The sequence below is a fragment of the Silurus meridionalis genome, chromosome 1 (assembly GCF_014805685.1).
Source record: "Silurus meridionalis isolate SWU-2019-XX chromosome 1, ASM1480568v1, whole genome shotgun sequence".
Lineage (NCBI taxonomy): Eukaryota > Metazoa > Chordata > Actinopteri > Siluriformes > Siluridae > Silurus > Silurus meridionalis.
Genome location: NC_060884.1, coordinates 24,493,439 through 24,511,855, shown reverse-complemented (window position 1 = coordinate 24,511,855; position 18,417 = coordinate 24,493,439). Strand labels below are relative to the sequence as shown.

At 36.2% G+C, this 18,417-nt stretch overlaps 1 protein-coding gene across 2 annotated transcripts in view; it reads left to right on the top strand.

Moving 5' to 3' along the window:
- Positions 1 to 18,417, top strand: part of nme7 (NME/NM23 family member 7) — a 38,003-nt gene that overhangs the window by 15,288 nt on the left and 4,298 nt on the right. For both annotated transcript variants that reach the window (XM_046844713.1, XM_046844703.1), the window contains 3 exons: positions 4,444 to 4,508; positions 5,324 to 5,392; positions 10,001 to 10,102. In XM_046844713.1, coding sequence (XP_046700669.1) covers positions 4,444 to 4,508; positions 5,324 to 5,392; positions 10,001 to 10,102 — 236 coding nt within the window. The remainder of the gene's footprint in view (positions 1 to 4,443; positions 4,509 to 5,323; positions 5,393 to 10,000; positions 10,103 to 18,417) is intronic.

Sequence of the window (18,417 nt, the reverse complement as noted above, 5' to 3'; positions counted from 1 at the left end):
TCTCATAACGTAACAAATTTACTAACCTCTAAGAGTTCAATTTAGTTAAATTCTGTTAAAAAAAAAAAGAGCTTTTTGACCTAATTATTAACAAATAAAGAGATTGAGATTAAAAATTTTAAATAAACATTTGCATTTAATATTTTTTCCCTTAAGTTTAAAATCTAATTAGCAAGCATTAGGCCATATATATGAATACAGGCAGTAAACATGACAAATTATACACACCTACTTTTATAATATCTTAAAAAATACTTTTTAAGATTTTCCTGCTAGCTTTCATTGTTAAAACCATTCTCTTTCATAAAACTATTTTCCCTTTTCCTCTGGCCTTGATGAATACCTCTTCCTAAAGCTAGTACATACTCTTAACCCTCCTTCCATCTGGATTTTCTTTTTCTAAATCCCTCTTCTGATCCCTGTTCATGAAGCATGCCACCAAGGCAGTGACCTGTGAAATCTCCAATGCTCTGGTTAAAGCCGTGGGTAGAGATTTCACATAACCAGCATGCCCGGAGTTGATCTTTCACATTGTAGTTGTTAAATTGACCTGAGTGAGAATATTCTGAAAAAGCACAAAAGCCACAAAATGGGTCACTGGTCCAGCTGAAAACCCAATTTGTTCATTGTGACATATTAAACATGAACTGTCAGATAATTTATTCATTATTTTAACTGCTAGATAGTATTGATATTTTGATTGCGTTTGTCTTCTCTGCTGTTTTGTCCCCTGCATATTAGCTGCCAAATTTTTTAGACTCCTACAATCTAATGAACTGAAAAGGTCAGCTAATCACCTCCTTCGTAATGGTCAGCCAGTGGCCCCAGATTAGCCTGTTTAATTCATTTGTAGAAGTGAGACCCAAATTGAACTTGCCCATGTTAGAGTAATGAATTAAGCTTTAACAGTGCAACACTTGTGATGAGAAGGAAGGCGTACCTTGCAGCTTGTTCTCCTGTACTTAAAAGGGGCAGGTACCTAAAACAGTTTGCTATAATTTCTATTGTGTGCACGTAGACTAAATCAGATTTAAACAAATAGAGGAATGGTAAATATTTAACCTCTTAACAGATACATCATCTCAGATGTGTGATCTACACTTGTTCTTGTACTAAAATGCTTCTCTGTTTTCTAACATTTCTAGCAATTTAAAAAGGAGAGAAATGTGAAAAGGTAGAAATTGCATTTGCAAGATTTCAATCAAGTTCAGCCTGTGCCAACGTTACATTTACAGTGTTATTTACTCTGGGAAAACACTGCTGTCAAATCTCTGCCAAAGCAATATAAGTTTATAACAGGAAATGAGTTCTCACTTTGATTATAAGCATCATCCACATCTGTCTTCATCTCATCAAATGAGATAAAAGCTACTAGGGGAATTTTAAACACAAACCTCATTATTGTCTCTTCAGCAGACTGACTGACCACTGCCTTTTTATCCTGTACATTGGGGGAAAATAACCACAGATTAATTTACTCAGCTCTGTTCTCTTTGTTTTTCGCTAATGTCTGTTTATTGTGCCATTTAAACAGTTTTACATTTGGTTTGCTTTTATGATATTGGTTAGGCTTATTGGTTAGGCCTATTTACTATAAAATATATATTACTGTAACTAACAGCTTGATCAAATTGTGAGTCAGTCTTGGTTATTAAAATGTTGGACATACTGGCTGCATTTGTGCAGTGTTTATTAGACTGGTACTTTTGTAAGCAAGGTTGGAAAGTGATCATGCTTTTTTTCTATTTGGTATAATATATATATAAAGTATATAAAGTATTTAAAGTAGAAATAGTAAAGTATATTATTAGCAAAAGGAAAAAAATAACGTACTGTAAAGCCCTACTGCTGTAAATTGAACTTTTTAATTGCTGACAGTGTGTGCTGTTTCTTCATGAACCACCTGGTTGGCAGATATATTGAGAGCCACTATGAGCATATACATTACAAACAGCCAACCCCCAAACACAAACACACACACACACCCCACCCCTGTACATTTACACAAACACACACACGCTCTAACTGAGCATTTAAGACCTCCTGTGTGAGTATGTCTTCCCTGAAGGCCTTAAGCTTAGATGCTGACAGCTGTTGATTCGGGACGGACAGAAGCTGGTATTATTTTTTGATTAAGAGGGTTGGAGCCCAGCAGATCTGTGACAAAAGGTACTGTGAGAGCAGATATAACGGAAGTAATTTTTTGGGATTAAGCTGTAGCCTCCCTGATCATTTTGTGGGTGGCAGCTCATCATTCTGTTGTTGCTTTGCTTTTTTTTTGTGTTGTACTCAAACATAATATGATCTCTCAGCTGTTGTTTGTTAACTGTTCACATCCAGTCTGGTCATTAGGCTCACCATTGTTAACATTTCTCCTCCTGTCAACACAAGCTCATATGAATTGTTGTGAATTGAATACGTTTGCACAGCCTCCCTGGAAAGAGAAAACATCTAAGAGCAAGCATGAACACACAAATGTTAGTCCCATGCGATAATAACAAATGAACCACCAGGTTATAATAAACAGCTAATCATTTACTCAGCTTTATTGTCAAAGGCCTCATGGTAAGCAATAATTTACACTTTCACCAGCCTAGAGATATTTCAACAGAAACACATGAATGTTTAAACCGTAGTATGGATTTTTACCTGAGTCATCAATACTGTGTAACTAGTGGCCTTGCAAGTAATATAGCATTTATCCCTCCGTAAAATACCATGTCCTATGGGACAAAGTGTATATATAGCTTTGGACTCATGTAACCAGTAGAAAGACAACCTTAACACTAATTTGACCTAATTTGTGGAAATAAACTTTCCATAGTGTACAACTAATAATAAAGCTCATATAGAGAGCTTTAGTAAAACAGATTTAACTTTAATCCCCATATGTATGTGTAATGGAAATTAGCAGGACCAAAGGTTCCTTAAACCAATGCTTGTACTTTTCTTATCATAGATCACATGAAAAATATAATCTATGATCAGTTGTACTTGACTAAACTGAATAAAATGCTCTCTCCCAAAAAAGAGCTTGCTTATGCCTGGAATAGAGAAACGTGTTGCTAAGCAGCCCAAACCCTATCGCCTAGCAACAGGCGTGCTCGTGTCTAGGCAGGGCTGATGGGGCTGTGGCTCAAAGATGATGCTGTAAAAGAACATATAGGTTGCATGACTATCATTTGCATGCACTCAGTCTCTCCACAGGTGGTGCTGCACCCATACTAAATAAAAGAAAACTAAATCTTATCAGTAACATGTAAAAAAGAATTTTTTTGTGCTTGCAACAAGTAATTCTGATGCATTTAAATGTTCTAGATGCTGCAAATAATCATGCTCAATTAGGCAGATCTGTATACTCTGTTATAAGAGTTATGTTTCACCACCAGCACTGTACTCGCTGTTCCTTAATGTTCAATGCGGCAGTAATGAATACATGCTATTATAGTAAAATGTCAGTTCTGGGAGCTGGAAAGCAGTTTCATGACAGATACTGATATCACACCACCTCTTATGGGGTTCCCATGCATGTATTAGTGGTTAGTCTGAAGTTTAAAGTACTTTATTAAAAGTCCTGGTTAAGGTGTAGATTAAATTATTTTTAAATGAGTGTTTTTGTGTTTTGTGGAAAGTTTGCTTCTGAGCTGTAATTCATTGCACTGTGGTTTGACTAAATGAAGTGACCTGAAAGGTTTTTACAGTATAACCAGCTCTAAGTTTTGGTCTAACATTCACAGACAACTCTGAAAGCTAAACAGAAGGTTGAAGGTCTCCTGAAAGAGTTACAGCTAATTTGCTTTATTGGCATACTTTTTTGTTCCAAAGCTGGCCAGGGAAGTGCAGATGGCCATCTGTCAAAATCACAGTCGTGATGAATTATAAGAAAAACCTGGCTCTTAATGCATTGCTGTTTTATCTTCACTGCACTGGCTCATGCCTTATACACCTACTCATAAACAACGCCATGCTCCTCAGCCGCCGCATTGTCTGACACACTGATGCTGCATATTAATTGAATCACTCAATGAGAGTTTAAACATAATCTGTCAGTATAGTTGTTTATACAGTTTTGGTAAAGGAGAGAAATACAGCCGAGTCTAGAGACTTGTCTTTGTCGTGTCTTAGGCAGTGGAATCCAACTGAGCTGTGACAGCATGACCTGCTGAATGTGTTATAACACCCGAGTCTCATGGGGCTTTTTCTAGTGATGACTCATATGTTACTCACAGGTACTAGGGAAGAGTGTGCATGCAAACCAATGGCTCAGTGTGGTACACACAGTGGAGCACAGTGCAAAAGAAGTAAAAGATGTGCTGCAGGGAAGGAAATGAGACTCACCATTGTGGCTATATCTCAAGCACCTCAATGTACATTTGAACATGTTATGATGATGTATGTGTTCTAGGTAAAATGTTGTTAACTTGTCAAATGTTACCTCCACAGCTCTGACCGGAAAGATCCTCAGTTCAATCGCAGAAGCTGGATTTGAGATTTCTGCATTACAAATGGTCAGTGTACTGTCAATACTGAAATAAATTGAGGGGGATTCCTTTGATTTAGTCATGTAGGGGTTTTTGTGCATTTGTAATAATTAACTGATTTTCAATTATGTAAATGATTTTTTGGATAGAATATTTACTTATCAAAAGCTGCACAAAGAATGCGCTATTCATTTTTAATTTTTTTTTATAATATTGCAAAATATTCTCAATATAATTCAACTTCAACTCTAATCATGCCGTATGTCCAAACTAATCACCCCTATTTCAAGAGCACATAAAATTACATGGCAGAAGAGAGACTTTTTCCTTTATGGTTTGACCTGGTATAGTTAGGAAGTCTACCGTGGCTGATTACGTTGTTCGTGTGCTGTCTCTGTTTACAACTAATCATAGTACAGAAAAAGTGCCCTGAGCTTAAACTGTTCAATAAAGTCTTTGAAGCTATGATCATTATTATGCATGTAGTTGGGAGTGTTCCCGACAAAATGCATATTGTATTTCAAGGTACAATAGTGTTTTATATTAATAGTGGTCTGAAGTGGTTATGTAATCAGGCCATCTATGTCTCCCTCTTAGCTTAAGGCCCAGATCTTTTATATTGGGCTATAATTAGGGTGACTTTCTCTTTAGCTTTTTCACCAGGCAGAGCAATAATCACTGAATTAAAATTTTCTCTGGGGAAATCATTCTAAAAATAATAAATTGTTACATAATTCCATTTCACTTATATTTATATTTGAATTGGTTTACTAATTAGTTCTTATTAATACTTTGGGTTTTTTTTCAGCTTTGCATTTACATTTTTATTTTTATTTTCACAGTTCAACATGGATCGTGCAAATACAGAGGAATTTCTTGAAGTTTATAAAGGCGTGGTCACGGAGTACACAGTAAGTAGAACAGATTTCACACCATTAATTTTATTTTATTTTTACTAAAGAATGCATTACTCTATTGCAGCACATACAGTATCTCACAAAAGTGAGTACACCTCTCACTTTTTTGCAAACATTTTATTATATGTTCTCAAGAAGCAATGCTATAGAAATTAAACTTGGATTTATTTAAGTGCAGTCAGTGTGCAGCTTGTATAGCAGTACAGATTTACCGTCCTCTAAAACTGGCAACAAAAGTGAGTACACCCTATGTGAACATGTCAAAACAAACAATGTGTCCAAAGTGTCAATATTTTGTGTGATCACCATTTGTTATCTTGCACTGCCTTAATCCTCCTGGGCATGAAATTCATTAGAGCTGCACAGATTGTTGCTGGGATCCTCTATAATGACATCATGGAGCTGCTGGATGTTAAACACATGGCACTTCTCCACCTTCTGCTTGAGGATGCCCCGCATGTGCTTGATAGAGTTCAGGTCTGAAGACATACTTAGCTACTCCATCACCTTCACCTTCATCTTCCTCAACAAGGCATCTTGTTGAGGAAGTTGACATCTTGGCAGTGTGTTTGGTATAGTCATTTTGTTGAAAAACTTCCATTCGGCCAAGTTTCTGAAGGGGAGGGCATCGTGTTCTGCTTCAGAATGTCACAGTACATATTGGAATCCATGTTTCCCTAATGAACAACGGCTCCCCAGTACCAGCAGCACTCAAGTAGCCACAGACCATGATGCTACCACCACCATGCTTGACTGTAGGCAAGACACAAATTTCATGGTACTCCTCACCAGGGCATCACCACACATGCTGAACACCATCTGAGCCAAACAAGTTTATCTTAATCTCATCAGACCACAGGACATGGTTCCAGTAATTCATTCTCTTGGACAGGTTGTCTTTAGCAAATTGTTTGCGGGCTTTCTTGTGAGCCAGCTTCAGAAAAGACTTCCTCCTGGGACGACGGCCATGACTTGTTGAAACAAAACTGACTTGCTGCAGTGTACAGTGTACGGGCTAAGCACTGATAAGTGGACCTTCCGCTTCTGCAACCTCTAAAGCAATGCTGGCAGCACTCATGCGTCTGTTTTTTGAAGCAGCTTCTGCACTTGGCGCACAGCACGAGGACTCCACTTCTTTGATTGACTCTTACCAGGACTGTTTATAGTGGAACCCATCTTGGAAAACCTCTGTATGATCCTGGCCACTGTACTGTTTAACTTTGTGGAGAGCAACAATTCTAATTCTCAAGTTCTCAGAAAGTTCTTTAGGTGCCAAGTTGAACATCAGTGGTCAGTATGAGAGAATTGTACTCAAAGCAACAAATTTGAACTTCTCTAATGCAAGAACATTTGTATGGTCCTGTCTTGGAAAACCTCTGTATGACCCTGGCCACTATACTGTAACTCATGGTGTTTTAGGAATAGGTGGTAGCTTAGAGGTTAAGGCATTGTTTTTTGTATCTGAAGGTTGTGAGTTTAAATTCCAACCACACCAAGCTGCCTCTCCTGGGCCCCTGAGCAAGGCCCTTAACCCCATAGCTGCTCGGTTGTATGAATTAATTAAATGTAAGCTCTGGATAAGGGTGTCTACCAAATGCCGTAAATGTAAAGGTCCTGTCAAGCAGACAAAAGCATGGACCTGATGAATATTACATGTGGCTTTGCATGGTTACACGACGCACAGCTGTTATCACTTAGGGTGTAGAGCTACTTCACAAACTGCACATTGACTACTCTAAAATATATCCAAGTTTCATTTCGCTAGTATTGTCCCTTAAGAAGATAAACTAAAATGGTTGTTAAAATATGAGGGGTGTACTCACTTTTGTGAGATAGTGTATAAGTAATGAAACACTATTGTTGCAAGAATGCACTCAGAAACTGGGTTGTGTGCTGCAGCCTGATGTTGAGTAGAGTTATTGTCACCAGCCTGAAATCCCAAGAGCTGTTTATGCCATTTATAACCCATCCATTTGTCATCTTTTAAATGTCTCTGAGACAAATGAGTTCCTGTTATCACCTGCTATAGTCGCTACTATTAATACTCATTCCCTCACTAGCCTTGTTTACCTCCTTGTTGCTTTTAATAAGATTTGTCTCATTGCTAATAAGCCAGACGGCACAAAGCCATCAATCCCGAATATTCTTTTGTATACACTTGTGAGGCTTCAACTGACACACTAGGCTAACATTGGCGTTTCCTTGCATAAATGCTCAATAAGCATTATTGTAATCATTAGGTGTAATGTGGAGCATTCTCTACACTAGTCCCTGTGACTTAGTTGTTAGTATAGAAAAAAAAATACTATTAATTAATAATAATTAGAACTAGCACATTGATATGATCTTCTGATTCATATATTGCAGCTGGAACGTCTGACAGAGCTGCTCTTATAAATAAATAATCAACAGATTACTGTTGTACTGTAATTTTGCAGAACTCTATCTCTCAGTTTGTTAATCACTAACATTTTAATGTCTAGATTTACTGTTGCCATATCAGTTATGTCAATTAAATAAACCAGCAGTGTGGTCTGCGTTTTTATGCGTTATGTGGGAGGTACAGACTTCCCAGTGACGTTCACTTATTTGACTAGCTCTCTGTATGGCTTTAAGGGATTTACATATGTGTTTGCAGATGGCGCTTTGTGTGTGTGTGTGCGCGCGCGCGCGCATTATGTTTTCATTGGTCTTATGCACCAACAGGCACAGAGAATAAGAGACATATTTATACAAAATATCTTTGGTGTTTTCCTATTACTGTAACATAAGTAATAGGACATCCTTTTTTTCTTTCCTTTTTAACCTGGTCTAAATATGAAATAACATATCTCGAGCACATTTGACTGGTTGTTTTTAATAATAACCTTTTTTTATTATTATTTGTTATTTGTTTGTTTCCTTTTTAGGTCCAGTTAAATGCTTTTTTTAATGCAGTTTAGCCATTTGTATAAATGTGGAAGCTACTGTATAAAATAAACATTTAACGTTGGGATTAGACTTTTATGTTAGTCCTGACATCCTAAACTGGCAACTCACTAATAAATAGTGCTTGTCTGAAAAACAATTTTTAAACAACAAAGTAGTCTCGTCTGACACTTATACTTAACACTTAACACTTAATAGGACCGTCTACATTTTTTTCATGCAGCTGTCCAATCAGCCAATCAGGTGGCAGCAGTGCAATTACCTAAAATCAACTATATACAGGTCCAATCAGGAATTTAAATATACAGTAAGATATTTTTTCTGATTTTTAAATGCCCAGTTTTGCTCACCTTGTTTCCACTGTGGGCTTAAATTCCTATTGTTAGCTGACAGGTCTGATGTGTTTTCTTCTGTTGTAGCTTATCCAACTCAAGGTTTTGTGCATTATGTGTTCTCGGGATGTAAAGATTGCAAAAGATTGTTTGTTTATTTTTCACACTGTTCTGCGTAAACTCTAGACTGCTTTATGTGAATTCCCAGGGGTTTAGCAGGTTTTTTTTAAATACTCAAACCAGTCCATCTGGTGCCAATAATTATGCCACAGTCTCAGAGATCCTTATTTTGATGTTGGTTGTGAACATTAAATTAAGCATTTTTGGCATGCATTTTCTGGCTAATAATTTGGCGCATGTTTGGGTTACAGTGATATACAGTGTATTTTGAAGTGATATTGATCAATTTTGGAATTTTTTTAAAAAAACTTCCGAAAATGTAAGAACATTCAATTGTGCAATTTATGCTGAGAAGAAAGGTAGAGAGGTAGTGTTTGTAAAAGAAAAAAAAACATGTATAGCACTAAAAATAAACATACTAAACATTAGGTGTTAGACAGTAAACGGAGTAGTGTAATTCCTCCTGCTGTGCCGAAGCAAATTTAGAGGCTATATCTAGGCGGCTGGCTGCCTGCTTACATTTGTTTGTTTCAGTTGGTAAAAAAAACAATATGGTGGACCAAATATGAATTACATCAAATAAAGAAAAAGATTTATTTTACTTAATAAAAAAAAAAAAAAAAAAAACGGTATGAGGTATAAATCCTGTTTAAATGCATCCACTGAATGTAGTTTAAAAGGGGGGGGAAAGACCATTGTTTTGCAGCAGGTGATGAAATATTTAGTATAGCATGTGACGTTTATCGTTCTAATGTAGTTTAAATTCACTCAATGCACAGAGGTTCTATTTTAAAACTGTCCATAACGTTATCATTGTAATCTTTATAATAGAGGTCATTTATTATGTTTCGTTAGGAGTTCAGTCTCATCTCAAGTCATTACAAAGAATGTCCCACATTTTTACTGATGCTCCTCCTAATGCTATGTCTCAGTTCCTGCCTTCCTCATACAGTTACAGGCCGGCTTTCACCCAAGAAGATTAACATCAAATGAAAACTGAACCTATTGCAAAAGGCTGCCTTTAGAACAATAGTGATGATTGTTGCCTCTGTTTTTTTTTTATATATATTTCTTTGGAGGTAGAGTTAAACCCCTAGCCATGTAATAGTCTTTCAGGGGCTATCCTATATCCAATATCAGGAACATAATAGACTCTTTCACTGGTACATGTGGTTGTTCAAGCAAGCAACATCTTTTTAACTCTTGACTGCTTGTATTGCAGAGTATGGTGGCCGAGCTTTGTTCTGGACCCTGCATGGTTCTTGAGATTCATAGCGCAGATGCGCCCGGAAAGTTCAGAGAATTCTGCGGTCCGGCCGATCCGGTGAGTGACTGAAAAAAAATTATACTTTATTTAAGCATTCTTTGTTAATTTAGCTATGGCACATCAAAGCAAGGAGATTGTTGTTGTTTCTTTTTTTTTAAGAAAGGCCTACTTATGATCACTTGCCCCTTAGTTCAGTGCTGAATGCTCTTGTCAGACCTGTGTGATGTTAATAGCTGCTTTGTCCTGACCAGTGAAATTCAGAGTTAAAACTGCACCATGGAAAAAGGGTTTTATTTAATCAAATATGAAATTTACTTCTTCTTTTTTTTTTTTTTTTTTTTTTTTTATTTATTTATTTTTTTACCTGTAAAATTCCTTTATCTGAACTTTTTACCTGAATTGTAACCAGGCTTTTAATAACATGAGCTGCAACTGTAAGCTATACCTCACGTTTCAAAGTCAGTCATCCTAAGTAAAAGGCTGCTTTGTATCCTGTATCGTCTCAGTGAAATATACACTGCTCAGTGTTTCCAATTCCTTGTCAGTTCGCCAATTCAGGTGTGTAGCAAAGGAGCGTTTCTGCGCACAGGTCCTAGTTGACCTTTGTTCCACCTGTGTTGAATTTGTTGCCAAGGTGCAGGTGCTGTACATTTGTAATGCTGCCAGTGCTATTGGATTAACAATGCATGTGTGTCCTTGAACCAGCTTTTTACATATGGGCAAAGAGGTCTGATAATTCAGTGGACTTTGACATGATCCCTGATCTGCTTCCTCTTTGCTCACAATAAAAAAAGATGTCCTGTGAAACTTTGAATAGTGTATTTGTTAATATTAAATAGACTTTAATAAAACTTGTTTATACACCATTCATAAGCAGTTGCTTGAAGGTTAAAATCGCCGTCAGTCATTTTTTATTTTGGAATTATGGACCGCTTTCTTTTTAATAGCCAGTTTGGTGACACTGTAAGCAGTAATATGGTAACTGTTGTATGAATAAAGTGACACAAAATGATGAAATTAACAGAACGTCTTAAATTAATATTAGTCATGATGGAATTTTTATTTATTTTTAACATAGTTGTATAATTAATAGGACTGGTAGTACTTGTTTACTGATTTAGTTGCATACAAAACAATGCTTACTGTACAACTGTACAAATGCAATGCTTACTGTGTAACTGAAGTATAGCTGACCCTTTTAAATGTGTTGTTTCATTGTTTGTTTCAATGAGAGATATTAAATGTGTGTATGCGTGTGTAGGGTTTTGTAGTGAATCAGTTACACTTTATAAGTTTTATAAACGTTTATAAGTTGACTTTGCCATCATGTTTTTGACATTTTATTATGGCAAAAATAAATAATTTGTATAATGTTATATTACAGAGCTATAAACTGTAGTGGATCATTTTATTATCACTTATTCTGACTGGCATTTCCCTGCTTTATTTTTAACTTGGTCTGCTTAGTGAAGTTGAGTAGCCCCACTCTGATAACTTTATTAAATATTAGCTACAATATCTACAATATTCTACAGTTGTTTTGTTTTTTCTGATTAAAGAAAGAGGATCTTCTAAAGAACATGAATAAGTTTGACTAACAAGCAGGACATGAGTGTAATGAAGTAGCCATCGACTGAAGCAGTGCAATTGTGGATACTTAGGCTTTCAGTGCTATTTGAAAAATTTCTAGTAGTTTTAAAACTATTTAAAAGAATGCTTGTGCTGCTCGTGCATCGTAGTAGGTCATTTAACATTTTGCATCGTGCTTTGTTGCATATTAACAACAGCATTACATTTTTTCCCACTAGTAATCAGAAAATGAGCATTTACCATTTTGCACAGTAAGCATCCTTTAAAGCCTATCTCTGTTTTCAAACGCAGCAACATGCTGGTTGTGCTACAACCATGGAGACAGATATACATGTGCCCTGTTTCAAATGCCCTTATGAATCAACTGCAAAGGTCACTTAGAAAAACACTTTTAATGGTATGTTGTAATGATTACAAGGTTTATTAAAAGGAAAAGAATGGTTCTTCTCACCCAGTGTCATCTAACACATAGCAGACAGACTAAGTAAAGTTAGTATGATGATCAGCACTGCTCCCTCCCTCGTCACGCCTCCCTTCCTTTAATTGCTCTCTCTTTCTGTTTGTGTCTGGTGAATAGTGGGCTTGGCCATGTCTTAAAGACATATTTGGCTGTTTTGAGTGTTATGAAATAATTATTATAGGGCTGTTGGTGCATATAATGTCCTTGCATTAAGTGCTATACTCCATTAACGGAGGACTTTGCTAGGGACTGGGGTGGGTGTGGTCATCTGGTACCTATTTATTCTTTGTGTTGATTGATTCATTATTTTAAGGAAGTACTCAAACACACAGGAAAACACAGTTTCCTCTGAAAAATAAGATAATGAAAAGCTTTAGCCTAATTCATGCATAATAGTGTACATTTAAACAGATATTTGCTAAAGAGGTCAACTGTATGATCTTTGCCTTTGGTCACTCCCATTTACACAAAGGCATCATTTGCATAAATCTGTGCTGTGTCCAGGTAGTCATGGAAGTAGGCAAAGTCACAATTCACACAGAGTAGCACAGTGATGAGAGTACTCAGTATTCAGGCATTGCAAGCAATATTATATATAATGGATGTCAAGGCTATGGATATTACATGAATAATAATAATACATGAAATTTTTTGCGGCTGTCACAAAGAAATTTCCCCACTGTGGGACGAATAAACGGATATCTTATCTCTTATCTTATAAATGGATATCATTTTGCATTTTAATCAGGGTTTGCTTTTGTGACCACTATTGGAGATATACATACATAAAAAATATCTGCAATTATAGGACCTGTGTTAGATTTTCAAAATAAATAAGCTCCAACAGCCTAAAATACCACAGGAGCAGACTAGGCATCATATACCAATCGCAGAATGTAGAGTGAATAGGCGACATGTTAAGGCTAGGTAATTACTCTAGACCAGGGGTCACCAACGTGGTGCCCAAGAATCATTGGTAGCCCGCAAGGACCACATGAGTAGCCTGCGGGCCTTTTCTAAAAATAGCTGTCTCATACTTTGTTAAATCATTGTTGATACTTATTATGAGAAATCATTAACATGATCAGTGTCTTTACATAGATGAATATCATTAATTAATAATAATAACGTATAATAAAAGGTAAATTGAGCAAATATATTTCAGCTCGAACTGAAAACTGTGTATCAAACTGGTAGCCCTTCACATTAATGGTACCCATGAAGTAGCTCTCCGTTCCAAAAAGGTTGGTGACCCCTGCTCTAGACAATAAACATGGTTGTATAAAGACAATCATTTAAGTAATATCAGTTTCACCTCGGTAAATAGCATGACAAACATAGTGCTGTGAGATTTATGTCAGCAACCAGCATAAAACAGTTAATCTTGACAAAACCAATCTCAGTGTAAATATCCACCCAACAAAATCTAAATGAATAGGACGTTCTAAAAAAGCTATCTTTTTAGTTAAAGGATTTTAGTGTGTGCAAAGGCAATGGGAACTTGTGTAGAATGTTAGAGAAACTCTTCACTGACATCATCATATTGTTCTCCTAACACAATGACCATACTACACAAATGTTTAGGCACTTATCCAACTGATTTAAGTGGAAGCAACGTTTAGACTTCTTATTAGGTATAGATCTCCATTCTCCAATCGAGTTGTAGTTGTGAAACTAATGTATGTTATACACCCATCTGTCACCTAAATCCACTAATGAATCACGTTCACATTTAATCTGCTCAGGGGTTTGTGTCATTTACCTCACTACTCATTTATCTCAGTTACATGAGCAATGGCTGCCTCAGTTAGTTTGGGAGAAACTAACAATTGTACAAGTAAGAGAAACGAAAGGGAGAAGGAGGGGAAAAGGAAATGCACACAATGCATACCTGGCAGCACATTGCCACAGACCAATAATTAAGTTTAACTTTGTCCTAGAACATAAACTTTAGGCAATTATTCCAAGCCAGTTTCTTCTCTCTTTGTTTTAAAATGAAGTTGCACTTCTACACCACAGTATCTAATCTTTTGCTCCATGAAAGTTTATGATTTTTAGTTCATCATTGTCAGATTAGATTTTATTCTGTATTCTTTTTCAAGAAGATTCTTTTAACCTACTAAGTCTTCAAACATTTCCAAATATGCATAAGATATATCTAGTATATTGGCCTATCTCAGTATTTACTGGTGAGCTTCTATATTAAACATGCATATAGCTACTGAAGAGAAATGTGCATATGTTTCATGGCTTTAAAAAACTAAAGTCCACTTTGTTAACACGATAATACTGTGAAATGAATGAAAAGATGAACTACTGAGGGGAGAGAGAGGTTACGCAGGCAGCAGATTACATGGAATGCATGTGGGAAAAGCCAGTGCAGCATTTGAAATATATTTTCTGCATGAGGGAAAAATTTGAATTTTATTTAAAAGGGATAACAATTCATCATAGCCTATGATTTTGAACACACAAATTTCCTTTCATTTCAGCAGCAAGCTTTTAAAACTGTTCTGGTTTATTTAGCTGTAGCAAACTCTCCTTTTTATTGTCAACAACTTTGATATTCGGATATGGCTATGCTTAATATTTAAACTTGTATAATGCAGAATATGCACTAATTTCATATTACTCATTTTTAGTATTGTACAAAAACATACACTATTACAACAGACAACTTTGGGCTAAAAAATCCTGATCATTTTTTAAATTCACGAGGCATCCAGCTTCACAAGGGGCCCTGTGCCAAGCATGCCAATGGTGTGCAGGGCCAAAAAAATATGGTTTTATTTTTAGTTGACCGCAATACATAATCCCAGCTATAGTTCCAATGATTCTTGGGATTCTTTAATACAATTTTTTCAAAGCTCTTATAGATATGGGGTGGCTTTGTTAGATCTTTTCAACCTAACAATCAACAATACTTTACAATTCTAAAAACTGTGGTCATTAGGAAACTTTAAGCTTTTTTCTTTTGCAAAAATAATGTGACCATGTGATCAATCAATTTATTTTTGGTTTTTGTTCTTGGCAAATTTTCAATGACTCCATGTATTTTTTTTATTATTTTTTTCTTTTAGATAACAATGGCCCTGGTTGTGTGTAATTGTATTTTGATTGATTGTTAGCTGTATGGTTTCTCCCCATTGTGAGAGAAAGATTTTATAGGTGCAACCTCATATTTGGTGGAAGACAAACAATAAAGTTCCTGGAGCCTGAGACCAGTTTTTAAAAGAACCCATAGACAGTTGTTTTCATAAATATTTTTAATGGTTGGTTTAGAGAAATTTTCTTTTTTTACAGAGCTATTAATTCTGGTATCAGCTATATGTGATAATGGTTTACCAGTTTTTACATTGCTTTATCATATTCTTATATTTGTACATGTGCAAAGGGTAAGTCCCCATTCAAGACCAGGAGCCAAGAGAGCACAACTGGCCATGTACTCTGCATGCATGGTCAGAGTGCACACAGAGTCGCTCTTCCCTGTCAATCACAGCAACATTTGGAAAAACTGGCTTCATGTGCAGTATATTGGACAAAGCATTCACTTTCCCGGGTTAGCAGATGTGGTATGAAGGGGAGAGCTAGCAGGTAGAAGTGTCAATTGACCAAATTGGGGAGCCCTATATAAACAGAAGGTGAGGTAGAACAACAACAACAATCTTTAATCTTTAAATGAATTTTTTAAGGCACTGCACAGTCCGGATCTACTGCAGTGCATATTCTATGTATTTCAGCATGTTTTGACATGTTGAGCACATGATTGTCTGTTTGGTATTGTTTTGCTGTTGACAAAACCATACTCACCCAAGGATTTTCTTAATGATATACTTTAGAAGCTGAGCATAAGAATGTGTTATTGTGTTACTGTCAAGAAACGGTTTGTTAATCTATTCTGGACCTTTTCCTAATGTTTACACCAAATGATTTTAGGCCATGCACAGAAATATTGTTTCTTGTAGAATCATATATGTGACTATTGCTCTGAATATGCTATGTAAACTCTGACACAAGCAATAACAAAAACTGGTGTGTTTGAGGATACACTCTCCATCTGATGATACACTTCTGTTGTATTTATGTCTCCTTAACTTGTATTAGTTCCATGAACAAATCTGTAAAGCTTCCTAATTGACCTTTTAAACACAAAAGAGGTCTCGTGTGCTTGTAGTGTGCTTATTTGCAACCTTATGGTTCTTTTATTAAACTTGGTATAAAAGCAAGCATTTTGAGTTTAACTAAGCACATGCTTAGATCAAGCTCTGTCATCTGTAGTTAGTCTCGTGTGGTGCCAGAGATCATGAATATTGTACTGTGCTGACAGATCGTATTAGCCGGCAAAGTTCAGCTGGTCACTTCTCAGTTAACGGACAGGACTCCGGTTCCAAGTGTGAAAATACAGTAACAGAATAGTCTAGAGTACATCCTACCTGTAGTATGTAACCTGCGGGACTGAACTGATTAATAAGATTACATAGATACGAGATTTTAATCTGATCTGAAAAGAGAGTCTAATCTGATCTGTAGGTAGTAGCGTGTAGACAGTCTGGGGATAAATGTATTTATTTAAAATAAGCTCAAAAAATGCTCAGTCGCTGTACAATCTCTTTGCAGCAGTTATATAACAGTTATTATTCACAAACAAAAGGCACGGGTTTATATTAACACCATAAGATAATCTCCAGGGCAAAGGTGGTTACTAAGTAACATTTTTGTCTTATTAACTTCAAATGAGAGAACAAAAGCTGAAGTGCTTTGTAAACTATAATTGTTGGCAAATTTGTGGTATAAGAGGAACAAAACACATTTTAGGTGCCGTTACAGAAACCTGAAAGTTTGTCACTTTGCTAAATTCTTTTTCTATAAATGCACAACCGGTTGTGTTTTTAAACCTTTCGTTATAAACCTCTATATGAATTATAGTATATAAAAGTATAATTTTTTATTTACTTACCTAAGTTTAAAGTTGTTTTGACAAAAATAGTAAATGTAATAAAAGTAGAACATTTCTGGAGAACTGACAAGTGCAGCACATTTGATGGTGTTAATATGACAGACATGGAAAGGAAATAATGTTTTCTTTGTCAGGGTGTAAGTTACATAAACGATTTATAATATAAAGAATGGACATTGCTTTATAGCAAAAGAAAGAATCTAACATTTGCCCCTCCCAAAAAAACAAATATTCATATGTACTGTATATTCATAAGTCTGAATTGTTGTCTGAAGCAGTATTTAGTGCTTTGGTGTTGTGTTTATATACCAGTACTGCTTTTGACCATCAGGGTAGTGCACAGGGGAACTTGCAGTTACCATAGCAGTCGTCTCTGAGGAGACTGATTAAACAAGGCTTAATTAAGACCTTGGTAAATCAACATGGTGACTGAACTATGTGATGGGTGAACTTTTACAGCAGTCTTCTCATGCATCTTGCTTGTTTCCTAATGTGGAGTTAGTGTGGTTTGTTTCTAAATACAGACCTCTATTATGTGCTAAATCTGTTCTCTGCTTTAAGCAACCTGCTGTTTTATCTTCATGCATTTTGTGGTCATTTCTGAGCACCATTTTGAATTCTTCGATGTTCCGCTTATTTGCTGGCTCTAATGCTGTCATTCATGGTGAAAATGCCTAGATTCACAAAGATTCCCTTTTTATATTTGAGATGTGTGAGGGTGTGAGCCTACCTCGCATTTCAAGTAGCACATTATTAAAAGCTTATGTCCCTGCAACATTTTGTGTAAATGGCCCAAGGACCATTGTGAAGTTTTTCCTAAACTTTAGCAGTAGGCTATACCAACGCCCAGACTATAAGCAAGTCCAATGCTAATGTTATCTTATTTTGCAAGGTAAATTGGTATTTTTTGTTAATAGCTATGAAGTGGCATTCTCTGAACATGGATAGAGTGTACAGCCAGACAGTGATCTCAGCAGGGTATGAAGTAATCACCTAAGCAGCCATTTATTTTACAGAAGAGGACACACAGGCAGCTTTGTCTGTCAAAGAGAGCAGACTATAATGGCCTTTTTCACAAAACTCAGAGTACAGCATGCCTCCATGGAACCATAGGGTTGTGTTTTTTCGGACTTTATATTTATGAACATATGATGACTAACGAATACAAAATTGCATTGGTGTATCTTTTGTGTATTGGTCACACATTCTGTGGTCGTATTTTCTTGTCTTGTAATAAGGGGATGAGATTGGTCCCAACCAGATACAACCTCTAGGTGAATAAGGTAACACAAGCTGAGGTGTTGATGGTTTGTGAAAATTACCTCATAGCATTTATTTCAGGACTCCAGACTCAGTAAACATGAG